The following is a 16255-nucleotide window of genomic DNA, read 5'->3' as shown; positions in this document are numbered from 1 at the left end:
ATGAAACGTGTTTCAGATATGATCACATTTTATATAGATTCTGTGTGTATGTACATGTGTGTGCATGTGCACACACATGCACACAGATTGTTCAAAGGGAGAACATATCTTCCTGATCACGTAGACACATTATTTGTAATTTTTTCTTCCTTTAAATCCAAGTTTTACCTGGGTGGGAAAAAAATCTTCTAATAGTGTTTTAGACATAAGAGCATTAAGTTACGTTTTCTTGTGAGTCAGAATACATTTCTTTTAAAACTTCTGAAAATGTTTACACAAAGTTCAATTTTCTCAGGAAGAAACAGTTTTCACCTTCAGCTCTTTATTTCTTTCAAAAATAGTATTACTTTAAAATTCTTTTGCTTTGTTAAAAAAAACCAATCTCATGTCTTTCCTTTTTATTAACTCCTTTCTAAATTTGAGAATTATGATACTAAAATAAATACAGAATATTTGCTAACTATGCCACTTAAAAATAGATAATATCCTAAATAAATTTTGTGATAACCGCAACTTTCCTCTTAGGCAATGTGATAATTAAAAAGTTCTAAGATAAATTAAAATCAATTTTACTGACTACCTCTAGAAAGCAGTTCCCTTGATTGTCTGTCATTGTCCCCTCATTAGCCATCAAGAAAGCAAACTGCTTGAATTTATGATATTTATAAAGTCTTTTAAAAAAGGATTTCACTTGAAGGTGAAAAGCAGCTCTGTCTGATTGGTTGACAAGAGTCATGAGAGGTAGGCAATAAATTAAAACGAGAATCTTGGGGGCCATGACCTATGTCACCCAAATCTTGGTTAATAGAGACATCAATTTTCACATCATTTCTTATGACAGAAAGAATCAACACTTCCTCAGACCAATCAGGAAAAACACAATGAACAGGAACACATCCAATAGCCTGAATTTAGAATTTCTTTTGCAGTCTGTTAAGATTTGGGCCTGAGTAAATTTTTCAGAGAGATTTTTTACACTGATTTGTTTCTGGATGAAATAGAAAAGGGGAAAACCTTAGTCCTAATGTAATAGTTACTAAATATAAGAGAGAAACATTCATTTCTCACAGTAAACTGCCAAACACAAACATAAGACTAGTTTTTCTCAGTAAGGATTCACACATCATTCCCTCCATTTTACAGATGGAAAGATTCTTAATATTAAAAATAACACTAATCTTTAAAAAAAAAAAAAAGCAAAAATATATAGCAAAAGAAATGACATGGAAGAGAAAATACAAAGAGTAAAATAAAACTAGCAGATAAGACAGGAATTTTGAAAATATGAGATTTTCAGTTTTGTAACACAGTTGGCTCCCCCGCCCAAGGCATTATTTTAAATTTATCAACAATATTTACAATATAATAAAACTTTTCTTACTGAGATTTTCTGAACAGATCCAAATAGTGAAATACTGTTGTGTTTCATGAGAGAGACGCATTCCTTCCATAATCTGTTGTACTGTGGTATTGTTTCCATGTTTTAGTTCAACAGAACGGTAAGATCCATCCATTCGATATATTCGTACCTTTTCATACTACAGTAAAGAATGAAACCACATGATATATTTTAAATAGATTTCTAATATAGAAATATCATTTAGACTGATTAGTGATCAAATAAGAATTTTGGGGCCACATTTATTGACAATTATCCAGCTGCTAGGTACTTTTATACAAGAGGATATAATCAATTAACTTTGTTTATGCTAAGAAAATGACTTATTTTCCATGTAGGAGAAAGGTCAAATGACTTGTTCGTAGTCACATAAAATATATATCCACAGATATATAGTCTCCTTCTTAAGCTTTCTGCAAGAAATTTTAAAATCCCCAAGAGCTGATATTGGAGAAATCTTTAGGAGGTCCCATTTAGTAGTCTAAACACACTGGGAAAAAGTTTGGTTAATAACTTAAAAATCAGTAGATGAGGGGCAGGTAGGTGGTGCAGTGGATAGAGCACCACTCCTTAAGTCAGGAGGACTTGCCTGAGTTCAAATCTGATCTCAGATAGTTAACACTTCCTAGCTGTATGATCCTGGGCAAGTCACTTACCCCCAATCGCCTCAGCAAAAATAAATAAATTTTTTTAAAAATCAGTAGATGATAGGAGGAAGGATGAGTGGGAAGTGGAACAGATTTCAGACTTTCCTGGCCTTGTGAGATGCAAAGAATGGAGGAAACAGGGAGTTTAAGGAAATGTGATATAGAGGAAAACCAGAATTTCGTTAAAGATGGAAACTCAAGGGGATAAGGAGTTTGTGGACAATAGAGTAGAGACTATCAATGGAAGAGGATTATGTAATGGCAAATTGGGTTGGGATGGAACTGAGGATGAACACAATATGTGTTCTATTAGAGGCAAGATAAACATGCCACTTTGTACCACAGGCAAGATGGACCAAGACTGGGAAACCAATACAATCAGAGGCTGATTGTTGTGGTATAATTTGGAAAATTAATTCATCCCAAAATTATAATAACTGGATTCAGAACTTTGACATTTCAGAGTATGGGCCTTCACAAAATCATCTTCTTTGGGGATGCTTTAGTCCCCTTACTCCAAACCCTTGTCCCCCTACTCTTCTACCATTCTCAACAAATGAACCCTTCATCCTTGGGCAAGATAAATAACCTAATGCAGTCTTTTCTGTTTCAGGGTGCTAAATCTCAGTGAAGACAAAACACAAAATGGAGCTGACTGCACTTACTAAAAATTCACACTAGATCACCTCAGCTGAGCTATCATTGATGATCAATTCTCCTATTCTTCTTTTATCAACTTGTCATTTCATTTTTTTTTTTTAACAACAAATGCTCCAAATCTTCTCTTCTTGCCACCAACTCTGTTGCTGACCTCCACACTTACAGGAGGGGACCTAGGATAGTCTTTTACTCTGAGGAAAAGAGTGAGGCCATGGGACATGAACATTCTCAAACTCTTTCTTGTACTTGTAGACAGAAATTCGTTTTTCATAAGGCTGTTCTACCACCACCTCAACTTAACATCTGAGTTCATGATCTTTACTCCATTTTAAATAAGTCTAACATGGAAGGGCAGGCAATAGATGGACTAAAAGAAAATCTAGAAGAGTCCTGGGTTAGGGAACTTTTGGGAGATTAGGGAAAGATGATCATCTCTGGTAGAGAAATGAAAAAGCAAGTAGAGAAAGATTAAATATGTAAGAGGGAAAGGATGGCCAAAGTGAGGTCATTAGGGAATAGGGCAGAGTGGTAGCAAGACAGCTGTCTTAGGAGGGATCAGCCTTCATGTGAAGGCTTCATTTACAAATGCATTAGAAAGCTATAAAACAAATTACTTATTAAGTAAATAAATAAGTTTAGAGGGAAAAAATGCTATTTGGAGGGAAGGATTGGGATAGAGGTTTCTGAATATGGTGACAATCGTTTACTTTCAAGGATGAATATTCAGAAGGTAAAGGTGAATAGAAAGGACATTCCATGCATGGGAAATTAGCCTGAGCAAAGGTATGGAGGCAAGAAAGTGGATGCTTGAAACACAAAGTGACCTAGGAGGTTTCTCTAATGTTTGTGGGGGGAAGGAGGGGAAAAAGAAGAGAGGAGAGAAAGGAGAGACAGAGGAAAAAGGAGGGAAATGAATGGGAATAATTTCCAGTATGTGTGCATTAAAGCCCCAATTTAAAGTAGCTAGGACAGAAAATGGTTTGATTAGTGATCACAGATAGAGGCCGAAAGAACGATGGGCCCGGAGTCAAGAAGTTCTGGATTAAAATCTAGTTCATAATATTCAGCAGTTGTGTGACCTTAGGGAACTCATAAAACCAATAGGTATTTCCTGTAACTAAGACTCATCTAATAAGTCATAGAAGAGTGGTAACCTCTTTTGGTGGAGGAAATTCTCAGGACACAGCTCCTTTGGCTGATGGAGTATTGACTACTGGGGAAATCCAATATTTTTGCATGCCAATAGCATTATTTGGTGATAATGTCAATAACTTTGTAGTAATTAAAATAAAAGAATTTGTTACAGGTCTAAGGATACATGCATAAATGTCCAGTATATCCTGATTCTACATGGGATTCTTATGTACACAAAGACACTTAATAAATGTTGATTAATTTTCTGGGTGTTTGTATGTCTGTGTATATGAGAGACTGTGTAGTGAATATACCCACAAACACATCACAATAAAATACTGCTACATCATAAATTTGGTATAAAACGAAATACAGAAGTTGTAACAAAAATTCTTAATTAGTCTAACTTTTTAGAATGTTGAAAGGCTTTAAAAAATAAAAGTCTTTATAACAGTCATTTCAGCCCTTTCCTTCTCAGGAGGGCAATACCCAAAGCAAAAAATCCAAGTCCCTTTTCATTATCCCCATTGCCACTAGATGGCATGGACAAACAGCAAATTCAAAGGAAGCAAGCCAAGCACAGAGTAAGCTAAGCCATGCTGAGGGACCTCGGAAAGGTAAAGTGAAGGGGACTGAAAAGAATGAGGGATGCTGATGGCTTTTTAACTCTGGCATTTTCCTCTTCTATCTTCTCATTTCTTAGGATCTAATCTGACTGACACTATGTGGGGCAGGGCTATTATGTATCTCAAAGAGTTACAATTTTTCCCCCTAAATAACAAATTTTCTCTTCCATCCCATCACAAAAAAAAAAAAAAAAAAAAAAAAAAAGAAAAAGAAAGAAAGAAAGAAAGGAAAGGAAACCCCAACACTTGTAACCGTGTAATGTGAATTGTAAGCTTCATTGGCAGGTAAGTCCGGGAGTACAGGCTCCTAAGGACCTTTCGGAGATCTCACTCCCAGTGCCACTGCATGGTCAGGAAAAGATGAGGGGGTGGGGCACAGCTCTTTGGATAAAAATGCTTCTCCTCCCTATGAAATAGAATGTCTACTGTATCACAAAGTGATAACACAGAACCAGCTCATACTGTGCAAGAAACAGAAGTTTGCTGTAATCCTCTCTGACCCTTAATTCAAAGAATGCTGTTATCTGACAAACTAAGTTATGTTCTACTATGTTGCAAACACAAAAACATGTTAAAACACATCCTATGTAAAAGATATTTATAAACAAGAATGATTGTGATAGAAGGATAAAAGAATTCAAGGTTGGTTAGAAAGAAAAGGATAAGGAATTTTCAGATGGCTATAGGAAAAGAAAGTCATAGAAAAGGTGTCCAAAATCAGAAACACTTAACATTCTTGGGGAGAATGTGGAAGGGAGAGCCTGGCAGCTTAAAGAAACCACAGTTTGTAAGTGATCCACAGAGGTACGCAAGCTTAGCATGGACACAAAATACTATCACATGGTGGGAAGGTCAGAAGAAAATTGACAACAAGAAAGATGGTTGGCATGAGACAACAGGAGAAGTGCCAAGGATGCCAGATTAAATACTAGCATCCTTTTAAATTTACTACTAGCTATACTACACTAACATCTCTTGTCCCCTTGCATTTCTAACAGAGAGTTGCAGATCAAGCTGGATGAAGTCCAAGCCCTGGTAAGATCTTGGGATTCATCCAGGATTTGAACCAGGGTTCTTTCAATCCTGAAACTAAAGGCCTTCTGTTGCTCCAGGCTGCTCAGAGTCATTGGAGACAGGTCACAAGACTGAGTTCCTTCACTCACTATAAATTCAAAAGATTCTGGAATTGATATATCAAGTTAGTGATATATTTGTGGTAAAAGTTATGTTGCATCTGTGGGGAAAGTCTGTATTTCAGTGTGGACAGAGTAGTACAAATTCTTAAAGTCAGAAACAATGGGTTCAAATCCTGCCTTTCAAGAGTTTTCAAAATGATAGACACTTCCCAATGGAACCTCACTAGGTTTAGTCCAAGATCTAAATAATTAGAAATCTCCAACATGGGCCCTGAGCATCAAATTCTACACTGCACCTCATCGTACATGCTGTTTTCCATATGTGTTAACTTTGTTTTCCAAGATGTATTGGGCAGGGTCACATTTTATTCTTCTGAATCCTTGAAAACACCAGCAAAACACAAAAACAAAGAGAAGACCCTCAACAGATACTTGTTGGTTGATAAAAGAAAAAGATGGGGTTGATAATACTTAAAATAACAATTTAAATATGAATTTTCTTTAGAAAGTTATTTTCTATAGTTTTCACATTTTTGACATATGAGTCTAATAACAACATTGTTCTTATGCTTATCTAAGTTTCTTCTGGTTGCTGATAATCCTTTATTCCAACATTACATCGTGGTGGAAGTGAGCCCAGGTTCCGAAGAGCCAAGCTTTCTCATGCTATGAGAAGTGCTACCAAGAAGCTGTACTGACAGCACAGTGTGCCCAAGGCTGCTGTGTGGTGCCCTATCTGTGACTCCCAGGCTTGTCAAATATTTGGGTCAGGAGCACCTCCTCTCCTCCTCCCAGCCCCAGAAACTCTTCAGGGCAAAGTAAGAGAAGATCTGTGATTTATATTGTTGGAGAGCATGCCCACATGGAAAAAATTTTAGATTATTTAAGTGCTTGAGAAATAACAAATTAAAATCACAATTAATTTCGGTTCTTTCAGCAAAATAATACATTAAACAGCAATATGGTTTAGAAGTGGCAGATAAATGGCAAAGTGGATAGAGTGCTGGGCCATGGGTTCAAATCTGAACCCAGATACCTGTTAGCTGAGTGACCCTGGGCACTTAAGTCATTTAACCCTATCTGCCTCAATTTCCTCATCTGTCAAATGAGCTGGAAAAGAAAATGGTAAACCATTTCGGCATCTGTATCTTTGCCAAGAAAATTGCAAATGAACTTATGAAGAGTCAGATATAAATAACTAAAATAACTGAATAACAAAAATCTAGAACCATGCAAAAAGGATATATGAAAGCCTATTGTCCATTCTAAGAAACAACTAATTGCAATGAAATTTCACTAATTTGTTTACCTATAGTTGGTAAGCTACATTGAGTGAAAAAAAATTAGTGAATTTTTAAAAGAAATGGATAACTTTTAAGCAAATTCAGTAACTCGAGACATAATAATATAGTATACCTTAATAGAAATCTTACTTTAATGAAAATACAGAAATTTTTGGAGCCACTGAAGTGGTCGATTCTACCTAAAAATAATGTTAAATCTCCCAAAAAATAAAAATATTCTAAGCATTTTAAACATTCTTTCTACGAATTTTATATTTTTGATTTGTCCCCTCAATGGGAAATAGTTGCCAAGCAAAAGCAAATGTCTATACAACTGGAAAAATCACAAACATGGAGTCATCAGAATAATGTAACAAGTGTTAACTAACAAGTCAATTCTAATCACCCAGCTGTAATATTTGGCTTTTTGCCTCAGATCTGGAATGGAGCATACTTAATAGCTTGCCATCAATAACCTGTGCTACCTTGTCCAAGGCTCATAAATAATAGATAAACTTAAAAACATGCAACAGCTCAAATCTGTTTAAAAAGACAGTTCCTACTGGTTTGTTTATGGCTTCCTTCAACAGTTTTGCAGTCTCCTCCCAGTCATTCTGTTTGTTTTCTTCACACACATTTAAAGGAGACCTTCCTTGTTGATCAATAATGTGCTACAAAGAAGAAGGAAAAAAAAGAATTGTAAGCATCACGCTCTTTTTTAAACAGAAAGTTCATTGATGACTCCTACAGCTTGCCCAAAATCTTAAAACTTTGAATAATGCAATAGTAAGGCAGTATTATTGTGCATAATTTACAGCTACTATTCACTAACTACTTTCTTCAGTTTTCAGTTTGTTTCTTAGGAAATTCTGAAGTACTTACTATTTGTATATGTTCAATATGTGTCCAATGGCTAATGTTCAAACTTTGTTCAGTATCTATTGTTTTCTGATTATAGATACAATCAATGCTTTGCAAAAGTGATTTTTTCTCTTAAAAAATATTAAAATGTACCCTAGAAGCAGAAGGAACCTTTTTATAGGAAATCACTCTAGAATATTGGTTAAATGTTTAACTACAACGGCAAAAATTGCATATAAATATGAATTGTTTTCATCTATGTTTATAAAATGATGAATAACTCAATGTCAAGACTCTTGGAAGGACTACAATCGCATATTGTGCCATTATTATTTGTGTAGTCACTCTTTTTAAAAAGTGAAAGCAACTTACTCTGTCCACTTCTGGATGGTTTAGAAGGATTTGCACTATTTCAACATGTCCTCCTCCAGCAGCAAAATGAAGGGGAGAACTAAGCTGTCCATTTAAGAGGTTTGGATTACACTTTCCTTTTTCTAACAGCATGCGAGTAGCCTCAACTTTTCCATACCTACAGAAAACAGAACTTATTAACTACAAAAATCACCTGTAATTTCTTTTTTAATCCTATTTTTAGACAATATTGCAAAGATTGCTAAGGTTTTCTAGGACATATAACAAGGGATTAAGACATTGACGTAAATGTGTGTGGTGACTAAGGTTATTTCTGAGTAGTTCTGGTTCAAGCTGAGTGTTTCTATTTCTGGTGAATTGAGAGAAAACATCACTTCTAATATCAACTGAGGGGGAAATGGAAAGGAGAGAAAAACAAAGTAAAATAAAGTATAAGAAGGCTTATGTTTTTATTCAGTTGTGTCTGACCCTGGTGACCTCATTTGGGGTTTTCTTGGAAAGCACACTTGGAGTGGTTGGTCATTTCCTTCTCCAGCTCATTTTAGAGAAGAGAAACTGAAGCACACAGGATTAAGTGACTTGTTCAGGGTCACACAGCTAAGTGTCAGGCTGGATTTAAGGAAAATAAGTCTTCCTGATTCCAAGCCTGATATTGTAACCACTGAACCACCTAGCTATTCACTTAGAAGGTAAAGATAAAGAAACATGTCAGAATTTATAAATGAGGCAATTAAAGTTAATAAACAATTAAGGACTTAATTCAATAACTGCAAAATAACCTCAAGAAAAGAAGTTCATGAAAAAGATCTCAACAATGAAAATAGTCTCAACAATCTGATGTAAATTAAGATCAACAAATTAAACTAATGAAGTAAAAATAAAAGTTAAATCAATAAATATTCATTAAGTATCCATTAATGCAAGATATTTTTAAGGCCTGTAGAACAAAGAAGTATAATAAGATATGTATGCTCCTTTCCTGTAATGTTCTGCCTAGCTTTCTGGAGGGTCTTTGGACCAGCCTTAGTCTCAGCAGAATAATCACCAAGAGAATAGTCAGGGATAAAGTCCAGAGTCTTTATTGTCTCTCTCAGTCTCCCAGGCTGTGTCAGCAATCTCAGTCAGTCAGTCAGTCAGTCAGTTACCAGTCTGCACATTCAAATGTAATTTCTTGCTTTCGTACCGTTGCTTTCTAGAGCCCCCACAACTGGGGTGGATTAAAACATAATGTCCAGACTAGATCTCTGGAGGATCTTGGGACCAGCCTGAGTCCTTGGTCTCAGTGGAGAAGTGATGAAGTCAGGAGAGCCACTATGAGGCTGGTCAAGTCTTCCCTCCCTCCTATAGCTGAGTTTGTCCTCAGTTATATACTCTATTACAATTAAATCAATTCATCATACTGAGTATAAGCCAATCATTATATCACTAGGGAACCATTATTTGTTGTAAGATTAAATCAATCATACTGAACTAGAGAACTATTAACCATACTAAACTAGATAACCACTGTCTTATCAATTCCACTGGAGTTAACATTTTGTTGTAAGAATGCTTGCCTTGTCAAGTATATTTCTCCAGCATTCTGGCCCATTACACTTTACCGAATGGAGTTCACAATGTGGATGAGGAAATAAGATATAAACGAGAAAAATTGAGCTATACAAGGTTTAATTAACAACCTAATACAATAGAGTATAGTAAATATTATAATAGGAAACAAAAAATAACATAAGAGTTCAAAAGAGGGAGAAATCACTTTAGGCTAAGGTGATCAGGAAAGATTTTACTACACAAAATGAGGCCTCAGTCTTATAGATAGTGTAGAAAGTGGACAGGAGGTAAGGAAGGGAATGGGAGTAAATGATCTGAACAAAGTGAAGAGTCAAACAGAAGACTGAAGAGCTAGCTGATGCTTTTCCTAAAATAGCCTAGGTAGTAGACACTTCCTTAATCCACATCTGGCAAAGCTACCAAAACAATTTTCTTAAGGTAAATTCTGACCATGTCAAGTCAAAGGATTTCCTATTGCCTTCAGAAAAAACGTCCTCCTTTCACCTTTAAAATCCTTCATAATCTGACAAATGTCTCTGGGATTCACATTTTTCCACTAGAGTCTAGTCAAACCTGACAACCAGCTGACCTGAGCCTGCATCCTTCACATCTAGAAGGCAGCCACTGCTCATCTTTGCTTCCATCCCCGGGATGGAACATTCCCTAATATCCACAGCTCAGTGTACCCTCTCTCCACTTTACACATAGCATTTTATCTTGATAAAATGGATCTTGATCTTCCCCCTATCACTCTCTACCTTATCTCACACTTCTCCGAGGTACTGGTCATGTCTTTTCCCATATGATCTCATCCTCTTTTCACTGGTAGAATAAAAAGTCTTTGAAGACAAGCACTTGAGATATTTTTAAAAATCTCTGCATACTCAATAACTTGAATAAAGGCTTTATAAGTATAATAATTGATCTCTAATCTCACCTAATTGAGAATTCTCTCCAGTGATACAGATTGCAATCCATCAATTCTCTCCATTCTTTGAGATACCTGTCCATGCTCTCACCCAAAGTTCTCTGGAGGGAGTCCATATAATGAGATCTTCCATTCTTTCTCCAGAGGAGTATTCTGGCTGCCTACCTGTCATCCTCTGTTCTAGCCATGTGACCAGCCCAACTTCTCTTCCTGTTATAGCTACTTACATTAATAAGTAAAATTGGAATATTAATTGGAATATTTATAATTGTCAATTGATTAAAGAACCAAAGATAATAAGGACATGGGGATACTTGAAAATACCAATTCCTCAAGGCAGCAACTGCTATCCTTTGATTTTTTAATTAATTACACAAAGCACTAGGACACTGCAGAAATGAAACAAACATTAAATAATTATAATTTAAATAATGAAATCACAATAATTACAAAAATATAGCATATAACCATATTTTTAAAGACAGATACTTACCAGCATGCATAATGAATAGGTGCCCAGTGGTCATTATCTAGCTGGTTTACTGAAAAACTATCATTGAGAAGACGGTTTAATAATTCTGAATCTCCTTCACAGGCACTTCGATGAAGAGGGAAATCATCTACCCACTGATGTTCTCTAATAATGATAAAAGAAATGCAATTCAATATGTACTTGAAAACAAAAATGGACATACCTTAATTTGCCTTAAAAATCCATTTTAAGTTTAAGCAAAAGAATGACTATTTTTTTGTGAATATTCATTAATATTTCATACATCATGGTTTAATGGGTGTGAATCCTTCCTTTCAATGATGCAGGATGCAGCCATTTTAGGACATGGCAGCCAATCTTTAAGACTGGGTGGAGGAACTTTGTGATCAACCAGCGAGGCTGCTCTCTAAGTGGTAAAATTCATCACTTGACTCCTACTCAAACTTTTCCCACAGCTTGTGTCTAATGGACACAAGATTCAAGAACCAAGGGCCATTTCTACTCCCCAATAGAAGATGTATTTGTGTATAATGAACTTTAAACAATAATTCTAGGATGGGGCTTCAGGAAAAAAGAGAAAAAAAAGAATGCAAGTAAAACAGTACTTGTCTTCTGTAACACTGCTCATGCTTCTCTGCCACTTTTCTTGCTTAGGAATCTGAATTTTTGAATAGTCTGGAGCTCCAAGGCCAAAGTATGGATTTATTACCACTTTATCTACCTAGTAGAGGAAAAGAACCAAAAATTTGAACTAGGTAAGTTATAAATCCCTCAAACAGAATAAACACCAATACCTGTTATTCTGATGTGCGTAACTGATAATAATAGTTTTATAGAGAAAAATAAATGGACATTTATGAACACTGTTAAATTGCTTTGGAAAACAGACATGGTAATTCTTTCAAATGCTTACTTACCCTGTTTGTATACTGTAGATCTGACCCAAACAAAGGGTTATAGATACAAGTATCTGCTTTTTCCAAGGCTAACATCTTACTTTTTATTTCTAATGCACTATAGCCCATATGAAGTGAGTTTTCTATCTGACTTGGTTCAGTGGCATATGCTGGGTTGATGACATTAGTTTTTATCCTCTCAAGAGGAGAAGGTCGGAATAAAGCTGGAATGAAATGAGATTGTGCATGTCGCTCATCTAACCATCTGAAAAACAGGAAGGACAAACCACAGTAATCCTTGTCCAGCAGTGAAGACAAGTCAACATGCTACTTACAGAACAACCCTTTAACAATATATATTCAGACTGCCTTGATGGAGATTTTTATTATCATTACTAGTTAAGTCATTTACTTTTTGTTTTTCTTTTGCTTAAAGCACACAATAACATGCTTCTTTTTAATATTCTATCTTTACATTAGTGATAACACCTTCTTTTAAAAAACTAGGATGTAATTTGTAACTTTCATCATATTAATCTCCATAAACACCACTGTAGCATGAGTATGGCAGACTTATTTTATTTTTCAGCCTTATTTAATTAATGGAAAATTAAAGGTGTAAGAATTACGGGACTTGCTCTCTATTAGAGTATTATCAAGATTGCCCCATAGCAGGGCCCTAGGCCGCTGCTCCATGTCATCACTTTAAAGAATTGAGACAATCGACTGCAAACCAATAACATCTGCACTGAGATTTGTCTAAAACATTTGTGATTCTGTTTGCAAATCCGTGATTTCATTTGTGTAAGAAACTCCTGGTGTGGAAACTCCCTCTACTGGTATCAATCAATAACCAAATATACAACAAAACATGTTACATTACCATGATACTCTCAAAAGCTGGATTTAAGCTAGCTTTTTTCATGTTTGAAGAATATTCTGAGAATATTCTAAATAACTTAAAAAATTTTTTTTTCTAATGACATTTCTTACTTATCCAGAGCAATTAACATTCTTGCTGTAAGAGTGGCAAAGTGGGTGCTGGATTCACTACAGACTCGCATGATATCTTGTAAACAGTAGAAAACTGGACATCCTGGACTATATGAATATTTAGTATTATCTAAAAAAAGGGATGAAAAAAGTAATCAGACTTATACTTAAGGTTGCATACATTCTTCATTTTAAAATATCATTTGTTAAAATTGCAAAGTATTTATCAAACAGCAAATCATTCCTCAAATGAACACAATTATTATTTAGAAAGAAACCTGGAAGATCTGACATCAATTTGTTTCTCCTGGCTCAATGATTCAGAAGCATTCTAACTCTTGTGTTCTTTTACCATTTCTTAAATAAAGGCCAAACTTTAACTCTAGGCAAAAGAGAGTAGCTATACTCTCCTTCCTAAGGCGATCAGAATGGGCTAACAATGTTGTTATTGTTTTTTTTTTTTTTTTGGTTCAGATCTGTAATTTCATTGATATATAGAACTCCTGGAGAAAAAAATGCTTTCTTCTAAAAGCAGATCAGCACTGTTTTGCAATTTAGTGCCACGGATTTGTGGGGGACCCTGAAAAATTAAGTAACTTTACAAAGCCAATGTATATAAGATGTAAGACTTAAATCCAGGATTTTTTCTGAGTCTAAAGTTAGTTTCCAGCCATTATGTTAGGCTGCCTTTCTTGCTACCACAATTAGGCATTACAAAGGTTAGTCCCGTACAAACCAATCTCTAATCAGGCCTGGATTCAAAACACATTTTTTACATTTTATAAGCTTTTTAGTTATAGCCACTGATTTTTATCAGGTACAGTTTCCCTTTAAGGAGGGTGTCCTTCTCTTTGTGCCTTGCATGAAACAGACTGTCACTATATCCTATTGATTCATAAATATATGTTTGTTTTCCTTTTGTCTCCCTATAAGAAAAGTTCTTGCTTATGATATGACGTTATAAAACTAACTCCTCAGCTGCCTTTTCTTGGGGCTACCTTCTATCCCACATTTTAAAATAAGAATGAAGAATAAAACTGCCCAAATTTCATTTTGCTTGTTCATTACTTTCTTTAAAGTGAAACCAGAACTAATTATTTTTTCTTTGATATGTGTTTTTAGAATATAAACATCATCATTAACATTCACACAATTTTTAAAAAAATTTATTTATAATTTTTTGACAGTCTATATGCATGAGTAATTTTTTTTATAACATTATCACTTGTATTCATTTTTCCAAATTATCCCCTCCCTCCCACACAATTTTTTCAATAAATATTAGTTTAGCATCTAAAGTTTATATGGATTCAAAAGAAAACTGTACCTTTGACAACTGATGGAACAATAAATAAAGATGCCTCTCTGCCTACTTTTTCTCCATCAAGAGGAAATTTCTTCATCAATACTACTCGTCTTCCTTAATATAAAAAAAAATTAATCTGCAGGATATAGTCAACTCTTAAATCTACAATAACAGAACTGACAAAATATTATATTACTACAACAATAAAGGATATTCACAATAGATATAATCAACTTAGCTAGTTTGGGGCCACAACCTAATTCCTTAGTAGGAGAATTTGGTATGTGGAGCAAGGGAGTAACCTTGATCCAGTTAGGGACTGGGGTAGCTCTTTATCAGGACAAGGCTTTTCAGATTGGATATCAAGGATGCTTTTATGTTTCAAGACTGTGAAGCCCTAACAGCCTGCTCATGGAGGAGGGGACTAGAGAGTGTTGGTTGGAAGCTTCAATGCCATAAAGTCAGCCTTTGACTATAGTGCTGGCTGAATCTTTTTCTCTATATTCTGTCTTCCTTCTTGACCTCAGGCTTTTTCTGAAACCCTTTTATTGGGGGGGGGTAGTGAATTTATTGGAACTGGGGGTTGAGATGCTACTGCTTGCTTTAAAGATTATCCTGTTCCAGTCCTGCACAGAGGGTCACCTAAACTTTGTCTTAACTGTTTCATCTTTGGAGATCTCTTTCTCATGTCTTTGACCTTACTGTTCCTTTTTTATCCCTATCCTGAAGCTAGACTAGGGAAAACTTCTACTTCCCCTATAACAAATGTCCACATCTTAAGATGTGGAAAAAAAGGCCTGTGGCATAGATATAGTCTAAAAGAATAGCAGTTAGGCTAGGCTCTGGATAAGGTACAAGGAGGACATGTGGATAAATATATGCATCAAATATGAGAAATTAGAGTATATTCTTATCGAAAAATGACTTAAGTATTTTGCAAAATAGAAAATTTAACAAAGTAGAAGAGGGGATAAAGATTTTTCTAATGCAATTCCAAGGAAATGAAACAAGGACTGCCTTTGCTATTCTTAAAAAAAAAAAAAAAAAAAAAAAAAAAAAAAAGTGATATTCATTTTATTTTATCATTTCCCGGAATTATTTTCATTTCAATGCAATAATTCAGTACTGAATTAAAAAATAAATCTTATTAAAAAACAACACTATTTTAAACAAAAAGTATATATGCTTAAAAAAATCAAATGGTATATGGTGACTACTTCATTAGAAGTCTGAGAATTCCCCAAAGGTCCTTTGTATGCCAGCCAGCCAGAGGGATTTGTGAAGCCCTATCTCACTTCAGAAAAGTATGACATTCTGTATAGACTTGATCTCTCAAAAGGAAGAAATGATGATTAAAAAGTCAGAGCAGAGAGTAGGCAATGCTGGTCTAGTTTCATTGTCATGGAACTCTGCTGACTTATATTGGACTGTGAGCCTCTGTTCCCAGGTATTCTAGATTCTGTTTTATATTCCCTCATTTCCCATCTGAACTCTGCCAAGATCCTCTAATCCAGTATAAATTTCTGAAGCCTGAATCTTATCCCTTGATTCTGTTTCAGCCAGTACCTGCCTCCCTTTATTTTCAACTTTTTGACAGTAACATCAGTGACCCAGCTGGACAAAAAGCACCTGGAGGTTTGTTCTTTCAGCTTTGGCCAAGCATCCTGCTTCATCTTTAGATTCATGGTATCTGTATGGCTTATCTTCCAAAACTAAAGAAACTTTGCCTGCTGTGACCATTTCTTACATCATTAATTCTATGGCCTGATCTTCCCTGTTCTATTATTGCTCACAATCCAACGGTGACACTTCTTTTAACTGCCCATTTTAAACACTATAATTATATATTGTAAACATATATTATATAATTATAACTATGAGGCAGTTCAAGGTTTATACTTTGTGGAATCAACCATATTACTAACAGTTAATATAGTTTTACAAGGTTCTCTTAATTGGATCATTCAGGA

At 35.1% G+C, this 16255-nt stretch overlaps 1 protein-coding gene across 4 annotated transcripts in view; it reads right to left on the bottom strand.

Annotated features, from left to right (window-relative positions):
* Positions 1 to 16255, bottom strand: part of LOC141545224 (krev interaction trapped protein 1) — an 80301-nt gene that overhangs the window by 50905 nt on the left and 13141 nt on the right. For all 4 annotated transcript variants that reach the window (XM_074272255.1, XM_074272259.1, XM_074272260.1 and 1 more), the window contains exons 6-13: positions 14307 to 14399; positions 12980 to 13109; positions 12008 to 12251; positions 11696 to 11811; positions 11091 to 11234; positions 8119 to 8275; positions 7449 to 7556; positions 1382 to 1538 (exon numbers count right to left, since the gene is read on the bottom strand). In XM_074272255.1, coding sequence (XP_074128356.1) covers positions 1382 to 1538; positions 7449 to 7556; positions 8119 to 8275; positions 11091 to 11234; positions 11696 to 11811; positions 12008 to 12251; positions 12980 to 13109; positions 14307 to 14399 — 1149 coding nt within the window. The remainder of the gene's footprint in view (positions 1 to 1381; positions 1539 to 7448; positions 7557 to 8118; positions 8276 to 11090; positions 11235 to 11695; positions 11812 to 12007; positions 12252 to 12979; positions 13110 to 14306; positions 14400 to 16255) is intronic.

The sequence above is a fragment of the Sminthopsis crassicaudata genome, chromosome 5 (assembly GCF_048593235.1).
Source record: "Sminthopsis crassicaudata isolate SCR6 chromosome 5, ASM4859323v1, whole genome shotgun sequence".
In the NCBI taxonomy this organism is placed as follows: Eukaryota; Metazoa; Chordata; class Mammalia; order Dasyuromorphia; family Dasyuridae; genus Sminthopsis; species Sminthopsis crassicaudata.
Note: the sequence above shows the minus strand (reverse complement) of the source record. Positions and strands in the feature narration are given on the sequence as shown.